The sequence below is a fragment of the Papio anubis genome, chromosome 3 (assembly GCF_008728515.1).
Source record: "Papio anubis isolate 15944 chromosome 3, Panubis1.0, whole genome shotgun sequence".
Taxonomy (NCBI): domain Eukaryota; kingdom Metazoa; phylum Chordata; class Mammalia; order Primates; family Cercopithecidae; genus Papio; species Papio anubis.
In genome coordinates, this window is record NC_044978.1 from 86,034,040 (window position 1) to 86,048,817 (window position 14,778).

General features: G+C 41.0%; 2 protein-coding genes across 20 annotated transcripts in view; both read left to right on the forward strand.

The window, feature by feature from the left end:
• SLC9B2 (solute carrier family 9 member B2) overlaps nucleotides 1–3,489 on the forward strand; it is a 60,874-nt gene extending 57,385 nt beyond the window's left edge. For 7 of the 9 annotated variants that reach the window (XM_031664381.1, XM_031664378.1, XM_017958894.3 and 4 more), the window contains one exon: nucleotides 2,356–2,533. Coding sequence is in view for 1 of the 9 variants with exons in the window: in XM_031664384.1 (XP_031520244.1) it covers nucleotides 2,356–2,465 (110 nt within the window). In the remaining 8 variants the exon portion in view is untranslated. Of the gene's footprint in view, nucleotides 1–2,355 lie in introns of all 9 variants that reach the window. The other 2 variants (XR_004182742.1, XM_003899036.5) reach the window with 2 other exon arrangements.
• SLC9B1 (solute carrier family 9 member B1) overlaps nucleotides 3,002–14,778 on the forward strand; it is a 149,711-nt gene continuing 137,934 nt past the window's right edge. For 8 of the 11 annotated variants that reach the window (XR_004182743.1, XM_031664387.1, XM_031664395.1 and 5 more), the window contains exons 1-2: nucleotides 3,024–3,109; nucleotides 9,555–9,647. The gene's annotated coding sequence lies outside the window, so the exon portion shown is untranslated. Of the gene's footprint in view, nucleotides 3,110–9,554; nucleotides 9,648–14,778 lie in introns of all 11 variants that reach the window. The other 3 variants (XM_031664391.1, XM_031664393.1, XM_031664392.1) reach the window with 2 other exon arrangements.

Genomic DNA, 14,778 nt, shown 5'->3' on the forward strand with positions numbered 1-14,778 from the left:
ACATAATTCAGTCCCTGAAAGAAGTATCGTATTTCTCAGGACAGTATTTTCCTCTGTGGTATTAATTCCCAATCACCTTGATTGACCTTGATGTCCTCAAAATTTCCTCAGGTATACATTTGCAAATGATCTCACCCACTACATTCTTTAAAAATAATATTGATTATTTTTTCTGATTATAAAAACACATTTTCATTGCAGAAAATTTAGAACACAGAAAAATACAAACAAAACTGAAACTACTTTAATATCAACATCTATTATATTTTGATTCTTTAAAATTATACTGCAGTTTTGGGGGATGTATTTTCAGAAAGATATCAACTGAATTTGTTGGGTGAAAGGCAACATAAATACTTCATATTTGACTTTTATGATGCTCTGCAGATTAAAGAATTTTGTTGTATATAATGAACGCTAAGCCTTCATGTTTACATTCAGATACTCATTTTGCAATGAATGAAACAAACAAATCCCTGCCTTCATGGAGCTGTTTTTAAAATCCATTTACTCCCTCACTCAGAATATATTATAACATGCCTACTGTGTGCCAGGTCTTGTGCTAGATACTAGGGAATACAGTGATGAACAAGATATTCAAGGGCTTGGTTTTCAATAGAACTTGAATTCTAATGGAAAATTGACCCTGTGAGGAATACAAATATGAACAAAACATGATACTTGCCTTTAAGAACCTTAGAAGGAAATAAGATATGTACAAATAGCTATAATCCAAGTGAATAATTCAAAAGTGTTTTTAGTGTAGAAGTTGAGGAAATCTTAGAGGAGCTAATACTTGAACTAGATCTTGAAGAATGGAGAGGATCTGGACGGATGGGGTAGTATTAGGGAGTAAGGTGAAGACGGGAACAACTAATGTGGGAGGCTGGCATATTAGCAAAGTTTTGAAAACAGTAAAGCCTGGAGCATAGAAAGTGATTAGCACTTGAGACTGATGAAGAGAATTAGAGATAAAACTAGAAAAGAAATTTGGCACTGAAATCATACTAAATAGATCATTGGCCAAATTTTTATTTTTATTGAAGTACTTTCAGAAGTATGAAAATATTTATGTAGAAAGTTTTAAAACTTTTTTTATCATGTCAAATATAGTTTTAAAAAATTGCTCTCAGTTAAGATTCTCCTTATTCCTCAAAAGCTTTTGCTTTCTATGGCCTTGTTGCAAATATAATTAATTTACTTATTTTAAAAATACTATTAATTTTTATAAGAAAGGTTATCAGATAATTATTTAAATTTTTTATTGGTAAATTTTCATTATATTGTCTCCCAATGAACCACTATATTTTGTCAATGTCTCAGAACATTATATTTTTATGTGAATCATTTATGTACCTCTCTGTAACAGGTGGGAATTGCTTCATGGCATTTGGGGAGCATGTAATATATTTATAGTTGACTGACTCAAATCCAGCCTGAGCCCTCTGGCCTGTTGAGAATTCCAAAACTCCATTTGCTGATGTGCCCTCCATCTTCCTTACATGGACCTTAAAGCACTTACCTGTCCAGGAGCCCATTCCTTCTAGAGCGTAAGAGTAGTGCCCTGGAGGCAAACAGACTCCTAGCAAAGGTCTTCCTTCCCAGCTCTACCATTTGTCCCACCTCCCATTATCTTTAGGGATCTACCTGCTTTTCCTATGAGTACAAAACATTTCCTTTTCATGAGTACAAAACATTCCCTTAATCCTGTAATCATGAAACCCTGTCTACTCTCCTGAAATGAGGAAGAAAATTAAATCCTTGCTGAGATGTGTGTATCACGTTGAAGGAGGGAAGGTGTTAAAAACAATAAAAAGGGCAGGGATGTGGTGGCTCATGCTTGTAATCCCAGCACTGTGGCAAGCCAAGGCGGGCAGATCACTTAAGTCCAGGAGTTCAAGGCCTCCTGGGCAACATGTGAAACTCCTCTCTACTAAAAATAAAAAAATTAGCCAGGGGTGGTGGCGCCCGCCTGTAGTCCCACCTACTCAGGAGGCAGGAGGATCACTTGAACCAAGGAGGCGGAGGCTGCAGGGAGCCTAGATCGCACTCTGACCGGGGTAATAGAGTGAGACCCTGTGTCAACAACAACAACAAACCAATAAAAAGATAATTTCGTATTTAAGTTACCCAAGAAGGAACTGTAATTTGAATCAGATCTTAGATGATGACTAAGAAAAAGAACACTCCGGTAGAGGAATTAACGTTAGAAAACACACTGAGTCAAAAAGGAATACAGTGTTCAAGAGTAAACATTGTTTTGAGTGTCAGGAGAAACATTAGATAGGAATGGGCCGTTTATCTTTCTAAGAAATTTGCACTTTCTCCAATAATGGTTGTTTTTGTCTTTTATAGGAAGCGTGGATTATATTCCTGGAAACTTTGGGACTGAAAGGCCAAAGCTGCTGGGTCCACCATCAACACAGCTCTGCTTTCATTTCTTTCACATACAACTTTCCACATAAGATTTCAGGCGGGGGAAAAAAACAAACAAAAAAGGTTTTATATTGATAACAGTATATTGTTTACTTTGTACAGTGTCTTTGTTCCAGACACTTGCTGTGTCTCATTGCACCACCACAGCGTCCTTTAGAGATGAGAAGACAACCTCAGGGAGATGATGTATTTGCCTAGGTCCCATAGCTAGCAAGTCACAGTGCTGCAGTTTAAGCTCAGGCCGTCTTGGGGAGAGACCGTTTGCTCTTTTACCGTTGCACTTCAAGCTGACTTTAGGGGAAACAATCTGAGTTTTGACAAGTTTACTTCCGGCACATGCAGTCCCGAGCACTGCTTTTTGGCTAAAATGCCCAGTGATGTCAACTCTGTCCCTGGATTTCTACAACCCGATGAGTCAATATTCAGAAGAGACGTCAAAAGGAAAGGGTTCAATAGGAAACACACCAGACAGTCCCGGGAGCCCCAGAACCCTGGTCTCTGCCGGCGCGGGCGGCCAGGACGTCACTTAAACGCGCTGCCGCCCCCCCGCCCCGCCCCTGCGCGGAAGTCTAGCCGGGCTTTCGCGTCACTACCCTGCCCACCTGGGTGGCGCGTGGCTTACGCAACGGTTACTGGGCTCCCGGGCCAGCGAGGGCTGCGCAAGAAGTTGTAGGTACGGCCCATTTTTCTTAACTCCGCCCTTCCAAGCCCTTTGGCGCCAGTCCCGGGTCTCCCGCGATCATTTCCTTGCGGTAGGCCCGAGGAGGGCCTTTCCTCCCCGCTCGGTTCAATGTGATGCTTGGGCTCCTCTCCCAGACGCTGGGAAAATAGCCACAGACATTGTCTCTCCTCTCCGTGATTCCTTTCCTTACTCTCTCATCCCACATCTCTCTTCTTTGTTCTCTCTTCCTCCTGTTTTTCTTATTTTACAATTACTCTGCAGTAAGAAAGAAGAGATCTGTCAGTGAAGATTGATTGCAAAATTTTATTAATTTTATTAAGCGTGTATTATTTTACAAATGGTGGATCCCTGCAAATAAACCTTCACATACATGCTCCTGTGATTGAAGATTCTGGGATTGGTTGCCCATCCTGAGAAAGCTGTCTTCCCCCACCCACCCACCTCCACGCCCCTTAATCCTGTTTACTCCTCTTGGCTTTAACCCAGTGGACAAGCACTTCCAGCAGTCCCCAGCCTTTTTGGCACCAGGGACCAGTTTCATGGAAGACAATTTGGGGCGGCCGGGGGGGGGGGGAGGCAGGATGGGATGAAACTCTTCCATCTCAGATCATCAGGCATTAGATTCTCATAAGAAGGTGCAATTTAGATCCCTCGTATGCACAGTTCACAATCGGGTCTGTGCTCCTATGAGAATCTAATGCCTTTACTGATCTGACAGGAGGTGGAGCTCGGGCATAATCCTGTAGCCCCGTCACCTGCTGTGTGGCCTGTTCCTAATAGGCCACAAACCTGTACCTGTCTGCTGCCCAGGGGTTGGGGATCCCTGCTTTAGACCAGTGCTTTGGAAGGAAAAAGGACAGTTGCACACATACTGTGTCTGTCACATAAATCAGGAGTGTTACAAGAGCTCTTCAAGGGACCATACCAGGTCCCTCACTACCCTCTTTGGGTTTCCTAGAGCCTATGAAATAACAGATTCGGTGATGTGGGGAGATAATTAGCCCAGTTGGCACTGAGGGAGGCCACACCCCACTCTCTGATTTTCCTTAGAGATAAATATAATTACTTGTGCAACAGAAGCATGAAAAATAACACTTATTATTGTCACCCTTAGAGAATTCATGCCCCAAATATTTTAGTCACTGTGTGCCTATGAAAAGGGCATTCATATTTATTGTCCTCTGGAATTTTTTTTAACTTACTTTTTAAAATTCTATACAGATTTAGTTAGTACAAGTTCAGTTTTGTTGTGTGGATATATTGCATGGTGTTGAAGTCTGGGCTTTTAGAGTACCATGATTTATACTGCTGTTTTTCAGTTGGCTCTTGTCGGAAGGTCCTGGCAATTACAAGACAAAAGGAAATAGGCAGCTGCTGTAATAGTAACATATAACGTATCGTTTTTATAGTACTTCTCATTTTATACTTATTTTCATACTCATCCTGTTTAAACACTTCTGTTGGTTAACGAAATCCCATGTTACTGGGGTGTTTACTAAACACTGAGATTGAACAGTACCTGGAACATAGTGTAATATATTTCCTTAGAAATATATTCCATAGTGTAATATATTTCCTAAGTGTGAAGAAAAACCAGTAGTGAGTTTGGAGGGAGTGATAGGATCTGATTTACATTGTAAAAATGTTTGTTCTGCCTATTACGTGATGACTGAATCATACTGGGTGGGGAGCAAGATCTATAGCAGAAGGCAATTGCAGAAATCCAAAGAGGAATGACAAGTTCGGGATAAAATAGCAGAGAAGTAGATGTATGTGAGCTCTATTTTGGGGGCAGAGCCTACAGACTTTGTGATGTTTTGAATATAGAGGTGATGAAAAAGGAGTCACCTCTAGCCCCTAAGTTTTTGTCTTAAGATTGTGTGGATGGTTATGCCATTTACCAAATGGAAAAGACTAAAGGAGAAAAAGGAGCAGCCAGGGTGGAGTGGGGGGTGGGGGGTGGAGTTTTATTTTGCTTACCTTGATTTTTATATTCTTATTAGAAATCAAAGGTAAGCTGAGTCTTGAGCTCTGCAGAGTGCAAGGAACCAAAGATACAAAGTTGGGAGTCATCAGCATATGTAAAACTACCTAGGGCAAGTGTGCTCACAGAGAACATTGCATTGACTAGTATAAAGCAGAGGAAAAGAAGCAAACAAAGGAGATGGAAGAATAGCCAATGAAGTAAGAAGAAAATCTGAAGAGTGCGGAGACATGAAAGCCAAAACTGGCCGGGCATGGTAGCTCATGCCTGTAATCCCAGCACTTTGGGAAGCTAAGGCGGGAGTTCCAGACCAGCCTGACCAACATGGAGAAACCCCGTCTCCACTAAAAAACAAACAAACAAAAAAGCCAAGACTACAAAACATGGCCAATGGTATTGAATCATGCTTAGAAATCAAGTAAAATAAAGAGATCTGTGCATTGGATTTTTGAAACATAAAGTAGTTTTATGCCTTGACTAGTACAATGAAGAGAAAATGTGGTGTCAAGAAATTGACATAGTACTGCTGGCTGGGCACGGTGGGTGGCTCACACCTGTAATCCCAGCACTCTGGGAGGCCAAGGCCGGCAGATCACAAGGTCAAGAGACCTGGCCAACATGGTGAAACTCTGTCTCTACTGAAAATACAAAAATTAGCCAGGCGTAGTGGCATGCGTCTGTAGTCCCAGCTACTCGGGAGGCTGAGGGAGGAGAATCACTTGAACCTGGGAGGCAGAGGTTGCAGTGAGCCAAGATCGTGCCACTACACTCCAGCCTGGCAACAGAGCGAGACTCCGTCTCAAAATAAAAAAAAAAGAAAAGAGAAAAGAAATTGACGTAGTATTATAGACATCTCAAGATGTTTTACTATAAAAGAGAGCTAATAAATGGAGGTAATAGAGGAATATGTATGATCAAAGAAGGGTTCTTAAAGATAAAGGATAGTTAAGCATATTTAGACTAATGGGAATAATCCAATAGAGGGGGGTGGAAATGATGGTATAAGAGAGTGTGTATATTTTAGGAGTGAAGTCTTTGAGAAGATAAGAGGGTATGGAATCCAGGGAATATATAGAAGTGTTGGCCTTAGGTAGAAACATGAACATATAATTTTTTTCTTTTTGAGACGGAGTTTCACTCTTGTTACCCAGGCCGCAGTGCAATGGCGCCATCTCAGCTCACTGCAACTTCTGCCTCCCAGGTTCAAGCGATTCTCCTGCCTCAGCTTCCTAAGTAGCTGGTATTACAAGCACGCACCACCACGCCTGGCTAATTTTTTGTATTTTTAGTAGAGACAGGGTTTCACCATGGCCAGGCTGGTCTTGAATTCCTGACCTCTGGTGATCCGCCCGCCTCGGACTCCCACAGTGCTGGGATTACAGGCGTGAGCCACCACACGCAGCCACATGAACATATAATTTATAGTAATAAGAAGAAAGACAGCAAGTATGGGTAAAGATGCAGATAGATGGGTAGATTCAGTGGTCAGAGGTGAGACCTTTATGCCTGATACTAATACTTTTTCTCAATGAAGATAAGGTATGACGCAAGAATAGTAAGGAGTGAGGAGGAATATTTGAGTAGGAGGTTTAAGGGGAAAAGATAAGGTACAAAATAGTCATTTGGAGGATGGAAAGCAATCAGAATCGTAGCACAGCTGGGCAAAGTTGAGTGGCCATTTGAGATTTGTGGCCCTGTAAGTGAGTGGCTAAGATACAGTGGAAGAAAAAGACAATAGGAGCTAAGGAGATCAAGGAACTGAAAGACTAGAGTGTTGGGTGTGTAGACCACCTGGGTATTAGTGGTTGAATTAGGAGCTAAATTAGTATTTGAGCCCAGATATCCTGACTTTCTAGGTCAGAGGGTTACCATTTCACTGTGAAACAGTTCACAGCACTACTCTTTTGTGCCACTTACCTACCCTTTTGGTCAACATTAAACAAAATTGTGTCCTGACTTTTTTTTTTTTTGGGTCCATACATTCAAATTATAAACTGTCATAGGCTGGTACTTTTGTCTTGTCCCTTTCATACATTAATGTATACTTACTCAATTTTTGGCTTGTTTTTCTTTGTGATTTTTAACCATTTCCATCAATATGTATTTATTAAAGTACAAAAGTCTATCTCTTGGATGGTAAGGCGAAGATGAAGAATTAACTTTGGAAATCCTGTAGCATTACAGAGCTAGGATAACCAGTCATAAGGAAACTTGATCTGCATTGACTTTAATAACAATAATAATAATAGACATCATTTTGGATAACCTTTTACATGTTATGCTTTTATTTTCTCTTTATCTCATTTCATTCTTGTAACTGCCTTTTTCAGATGAGGAAATTGAGACTTAGAGAGGTTAAGGGTCTTGACCAAGGACACATACCTAGTAAGTGGCAGAATTATTAATCACAGTGTTCTGACTCTAAGTCCCATATTTTCCACTAGATTAGTTTGTCTCTTTGCTTTTTACACTCTGTTGTATCCAAAGTGATATCAAAGAAAAACTCGCTGGGTAGAAAGTATTGGCTGGTTGGTGGCCTCTTAAAATGCAAAGAGTATTTAGTATGTGTTTAAAATCCAATAATTGATGGTATAAATATTTATCTACTATATACTATATTAGGCAATTCAGATAACGCAGAAATGATTATGGAACTGTCTCTTGTTTAATAGTAGAGAAATAGATGGGAACACAAGTCACTAAGAAGCATTTCTTGGACTTCTCTCACATTCTAAATGTGCTTCCACAATACTCTATATTGACCACAGTCTGTACACAGAGGAGAATACAGTATCTGTAATATAATGGGCTCTCAATGAATAGTTGTCAAATTTTAAAATGATGACAGTTAAACAAGGAATTAAAATAATGGGGTGCATGCTGTGGTAAGTGTTGGATGCCATGATAAGGATGCATGTTGAAGGTAGTGTCAGGAAATCTTCTGGAAGAAATGACTTCTAAATTGATGAAGCATTAGCTGGATGAAAAGCAAGAGTGTTGGTGTTGGAAGGCAGCATACAGAATGCATAAAGTTTTGGAGATGTAAGACATGGCAAGTTTGAAGAACAAAAATTTAGTATGGCTAAAGTTTAGAGTGTCAAGTGATGAATGAGAAGGTAGGCAGGGTCAAGGTTAGAGCCTTATTCAAAGGGCCCTATAAGCTGAATGTAAGGAGTTTTAACATTTTTCTTCTGTGGGAAGTCATTGAGGAATATTAAGAAGGTAGTTACCATAATCAAGCTTACATTTAAGAATATTGTTCTGCATTGTGAAAATTGCATTGAGGAGGAACAAGACTGGATGTGGGGAAAAGCTAGAAGACCATTACAGTGTTTAGGTGGGGAAATGCTTATGGCTTGGACTGGACTAGTGGCAATTTATCTGGAAAGAAATGAATAAAATTTTTAAACATTCAGTAACTGGTATTAACATGATTTAGTAATTCACTTGATGCTAGCGGATAAAGAAAAGCAGCAAGAAAGAATGACTTCTCAGTTTCTATTTTGAGCAACTAGGTCAAAGGTGGCTTCATTCTCTGAGATAGGAAATTATCTAGAGAAGGAACAACTTTGGTGGGGAAAGATCTTGAGTTTGTGCATATACTAACTTAAGATGCTTGTAAGACAAGTAGAGATATTCAATAAGTAATTAGATATACTAAATAGAATCTTGAGAGCTTTTCTGGTTCAAATTCATCAGCATATTATTTAGAATTATAGCCACGATAGTAGAAGAGATGTTGAGGAATGTATATAGAATGAGAAAAGAATAGGGCATAGAGAAGAATTCTGAGGAAGCCCAATATTTAAAGGATGAATAGGGGAAAGAAACCACTAACAAAGACCAAGAAAGGACACCAGAGAGGTAAGGATGATAGAGCAAAGAACAAAGTGACGTGAGAATTCAAAAGGGAAAAAACACATCCAGTTTTTGTAGTGTGCATTGCAGGAAGCTTTATTTAGAATAATCAATGGATGTTTACAAAGAGGTACAGTGGGAAGATGTTCGAACCAAATAAAAGCATGGAGAGCAGTTAACAGTTTGATTGAAATGTAGGGTCACAAGAAAGAACCAGAGAGAAAGCTGGTAAGACAATTTAATTCCATGTATAGCAAACCTTTGATTCTGGATAAGTTTTTGGTAGCATTGTCTATAGTTGAGAAAAACCATTGTGTTTGGTGCTAAGAGAAAGACAAGAATATAAAACATGCCTGGAATGGTTTATGCTATGGTTTGACTATTTATGTCTCTTCCAAAATGTATGTTGAAACTTAATCTCCAGTGCAACAATATTAAGAGGTGGGGCCTTTAGGAAATGATTAGGTCATGAGGGATCTGCCCTCATGAATGTATTATAAAAGTTCTTACAAGAGGGCTGGGGACAGCTAGCTAGGACTTTTTTGCCTTTCTATCCCTTCCACCATGTGAGGACACAATGTTCGTTCCCTTCAGAGAATACAGTGTTCAAGGCACCCTTTTGGAAGCAGAGACCTCACCAGACACTGAACCTGACTGAACCTTAATCTTGGATTTCCCAGCCTCCAGGTTTGTGAGAAAATAGATTTCTATTTATAAATTATTCAGTCTCAAGTATTTCAAGTATTTTGGCATAGCAGCAGGAATGGACTAAGAAATTGTTACTAAGAAGTGGAGTGTTCCGGCCGGGCGCGGTGGCTCAAGCCTGTAATCCCAGCACTTTGGGAGGCCAAGACGGGCGGATCACGAGGTCAGGAGATCGAGACCATCCTGGCTAACACAGTGAAACCCCGTCTCTACTAAAAAAATACAAAAAATTAGCCGGGCGTAGTGGCGGCGCCTGTAGTCCCAGCTACTCGGGAGGCTGAGGCAGGAGAATGGCGTAAACCCGGGAGGCGGAGCTTGCAGTGAGCCGAGATCGCGCCACTGCACTCCAGCCTGGGCGACAGAGCGAGACTCCGCCTCAAAAAAAAAAAAAATTAAAAAAAAAGAAGTGGAGTGTTCCTATAACAAAACCCATTATTGGAGGGGGGGGGTGCCAAGATGGCCGAACAGGAACAGCTCCAGCCTCCAGCTCCCAGCGTGAGTGACACAGAAGACAGGTGATTTCTGCATTTCCAGCTGAGGTACCGGGTTCATCTCACTGGGGCGTGTTGGTCAGTCGATGCAGGATAGTGGGTGCAGCCTAACGACTGACAGCCGAAGCAGGGCGAGGCATCACCTCACCTGGGAAGCACAAGGGGGAATGGAATTCCTTTTCCTAGCCAAGGGAAACTGTGACACACAACACCTGGAAAATCGGATCACTCCCACCCTAATACTGTGCTTTACCAAGGGTCTTAGCAAAGGGCACACCAGGAGATTATATCCCGTGCCTGGCTCAGAGGGTCCCATGCCCACAAGCCTCCCTCATTGCTAGCACAGCAGTCTGAGATCTAACTGCAAGGCTAGATCTCAGTGAGGCTGGGGGAGGGGCGCCCACAATTGCTGAGGCTTAAGTAGGTAAACAAACCGGCTGGGAAGCTCGAACTTGTTGGAGCCCACTGAAGCTCAAGGAGGCCTGCCTGCCTCTGTAGACTCCACCTTTGGGGACAAGGCATAGCTTAAAAAAAAAAGGCAGCAGAAACCTCTGCAGATGTAAATGTCCCTGTCTGACAGCATTGAAGAGAGTAGTGGTTCTCCCAGCACGGTGGTTGAGATCTGAGAACGGACAGACTGCCTGCTCAAGTGGGTCCCTGACCCCCGAGTAGCCTAACTGGGAGAGCCTAACTGGGAGTAGCCTAACTGGAGTGGACCTCAAGCAAACTCCAACAGACCTGCAGATGAGGGTCCTGACTGTTAGGAGGAAAAATAACAAACAGAAAGGACATCCACACCAAAACCCCATCTGTACGTCACCATCATCAAAGATGAAGAGTAGATAAAACCACAAAGATGGGGAAAAAGCAGTGCGGAAAAACTCAAAATTCAAAAAATCAGAGCACCTCTCCCCCTCCAAAGGAACACAGCTCCTCGCCAGCAATGGAGCAAAGCTGGATGGAGAATGACGAGTTTAGAGAAGAAGGGTTCAGTCGATCAAACTTCTCATAGCTAAAGGAGGAACTATGAACATGTGTCTGTTGTCTGCATAAATGTCTTCTTTTGAGAAGTGTCTGTTCATATCCTTTGCCCACTTTTTGATGGGGTTGTTTGTTTTTTCTCATAAATTTGTTTGAGTTCTTTGTAGATTCTGGATATTAGCCTTTTGTCAGATGGGTAGATTGCAAAAATGTTCTCCCATTCTGTAGGTTGCCTGTTCACTCTGATGGCAGTTTCTTTTGCTGTGCAGAAGCTCTTTAGTTTAATTAGATCCCATTTGTCATTTTGGCTTTTGTTGCCATTGCTTCCGGTGTTTGAGACATGAAGTCCTTGCCCATGCCTATGTCCTGAATGGTATTACCTAGGTTTTCTTCTAGGGTTTTTATGGTTTTAGGTCTAACATTTAAGTCTCTAATCCATGTTGAATTAATTTTTGTATAAGGTGTAAGGAAGGGATCCAGTTTCAGCTTTCTACATATGGCTAGCCAGTTTTCCCAGCACCATTTATTAAATGGGGAATCCTTTCCCCGTTTCTTGTTTTTGTCAGGTTTGTCAAAGATCAGATGGCTGTAGATGTGTGGTATTATTTCTGAGGGCTCTGTTCTTTTCCATTGTTCTATATCTCTGTTTTGGTGCCAGTACCATGCTGTTTTGGTTACTGCAGCCTTGTAGTGTAGTTTGAAGTCAGGTAGCGTGATGCCTCCAGCTTTGTTCTTTTAACTTAGGACTGTCTTGGCAATGCGGCTCTTTTTTGGTTCCATATGAACTTGAAAGTAGTATTTTCCAATTCTGTGAAGAAAGTCATTAGTAGCTTGATGGGGATGGCATTGAATCTATAAATTACCTTGGGCAGTATGGCCATTTTCATGATATTGATTCTTCCTATCCATGAGCATGGAATGTTTTTCCATTTGTGTCCTCTTTTATTTCACTGAGCAGTGGTTTGTAGTTCTCCTTGAAGAGGTCCTTCACATCCCTTGTAAGTTGGATTCCTAGGTATTTTATTCTCTTTGTAGTAATTGTGAATGGGAGTTCACTCATGATTTGGCTCTCTGTTTGTCTGTTATTGATGTATAAGAATGCTAGTGACTTTTGCATATTGATTTTGTATCTTGAGACTTTGCTGAAGTTGCTTATCAGCTTAAGGAGATTTTGGGCTGAAACGATGGGGTTTTCTAAATATACAATCATGTCATCTGCAAACAGGGACAATATGACTTCCTCTTTTCCTAATTGAATACCCTTTATATCTTTCTCCTGGCTGATTGCCCTGGCCAGAACTTCCAACACTATGTTGAATAGGAGTGGTGAGAGAGGGCATCCCTGTCTTGTGCCAGTTTTCAAGGGGAATGCTTCCAGTTTTTGCCCATTCAGTATGTTATTGGCTGTGGGTTTGTCATAAATAACTCTTATTATTTTGAGATATGTTCCATCAATACCAAAATTATTGAGAGTTTTTATCATGAAGCACTGTTGAATTTTGTCGAAGGCCTTTTCTGCATCTATTGAGATAATCATGTGGTTTTCGTCTTTGGTTCTGTTTATATGCTGGATTATGTTTATTGATTTGCATATGTTGAACCAGCCTTGCGGCCCAGGGATGAGGCCCATTTAATCATGGTGGATAAGCTTTTTGATGTGCTGCTGGATTCGGTTTGCCAGTATTTTATTGAGGATTTTCACATCAATGTTCATCAGGGATATTGGTCTAAAATTCTCTTTTTTTTGTTGTGTCTCTGCCAAGCTTTGGTATCAGGATAATGTTGGCCTCATAAAATGAGTTAGAGTTGAGTTCAATTCCTGGATATCCTTGTTAACTTTCTGTCTCGTTGATCTGTCTAATGTTGACAGTGGGGTGTTAAAGTCTCCCATTATTATTGTGTGGGAGTCTAAGTCTCTTGTAAGTCTCTAAGCACTTGCTTTATGAATCTAGGTGCTCCTGTATTGGGTACATATATATTTAGGATAGTTAGCTCTTCCTGTTGAATGGATCCCTTTACCATTATGTAATGGCCTTCTTTGTCTTCTTTGATCTTTGTTGGTTTAAAGTGTGTTTTATTAGAGACTAGGATTGCAACCCCTGCCTTTTTTTGTTTTCCGTTTGTTTGATAGATCTTCCTCCATCCCTTTATTTTGAGCTTATGTGTGTCTTTGCACGTGAGATAGGTCTCCTGGATACAGCAGATTTATGGGTCTCGACTCTTTATCCAATTTGCCAGCCTGTGTCTTTTAATTGGAGCATTTAGCCCATTTACACTTAAGGTTAATATTGTTATGTGTGAACTTGATCCTGTCATTATGATGTTAGCTGGTTATTTTGCTCATTAGTTGATGCAGTTTCTTCCTAGCATTGATGGTCTTTACATTTTGACATGTTTTTGCAGTGGCTGGTACTGATTATTCCTTTCCATGTTTAGTGCTTCCTTCAGGAGCTCTTGTAGGGCAGGCCTGGTGGTGACAAAATCTTTCAGCATTTGCTTATCTGTAAAGGATTTTATTTCTCCTTCACTTATGAAACTTAGTTTGGCCGGATATGAAATTTGGATTGAAAATTCTTTTCTTTAAGAATGTTGAATATTGGCCCCCACTCTCTTCTGGCTTGTAGAGTCTCTGCCGAGAGATCTGCTGTTAGTCTGATGGGCTTCCCTTTGTGGGTAACCCAAGCTTTCTGTCTGGCTGCCCTTAACATTTTTTCCTTCATTTCAACTTTGGTGAATCTGACAATTATGTATCTTGGAGTTGCTCTTCTTGAGGAGTATCTTTGTAGCGTTCTCTGTATTTTCTGAATTTGAATTTTGGCATGCCTTGCTAGGTTGGGGAAGTTCTCCTGGATAATACCCTGCAGAGTGTTTTCCAACTTGGTTCCATTCTCCCCGTCACTTTCAGGTACACCAATCAGCCGTAGATTTGGTCTTTTCACATAGTCCCATATTTCTTGGAGGCTTTGTTCATTTCTTTTTACTCTTTTTTCTCTAAACTTCTCTTCTTGCTTCATTTCATTCATTTGATCTTCAGTCACTGATACCTTTTCTTCCAGTTGATCGAGTCGGTTACTGAAGCTTGTGCATTTGTCACGTAGTTCTCATGTCATGGTTTTCTTCTCTATCAGTTCGTTTGTGGACTTCTCTGCATTGGTTATTCTAGTTAGCCATTTGTCAAATCTTTTTTCAAGGTTTTTAGTTTCTTTGCACTGGGTTTGAACTTCCTCCTTTAGCTTGGAGAAGTTTGATTGTCTGAAGTCTTCTTCTCTCAACTCATCAAAGTCATTCTCCATCCAGCTTTGTTCCGTTGCTGGCAAGGAGCTGCATCCTTTGGAGGGGGAGAGGCACTCTAATTTTTAGAATTTCCAGCTTTTCTGTACTGCTTTTTCCCCATCTTTGTGGTTTTATCTACCTTTGGTCTTTGATGATGGTGACATACAGATAGGGTTTTGGTGTGGATGTCCTTTCTGTTTGTTATTTTTCCTTCTAACAGTCAGGACTCTCAGCTGCAGGTCTGTTGGAGTTTCCTCGAGGTCCACTCCAGACCCTGTTTGCCTGGGTATCAGCAGCGGAGGCTGCAGAAGAGTGAATATTGCTAAACAGCAAATGTTGCTGTCTGGTCATTCCTCTGGAAGCTTCGT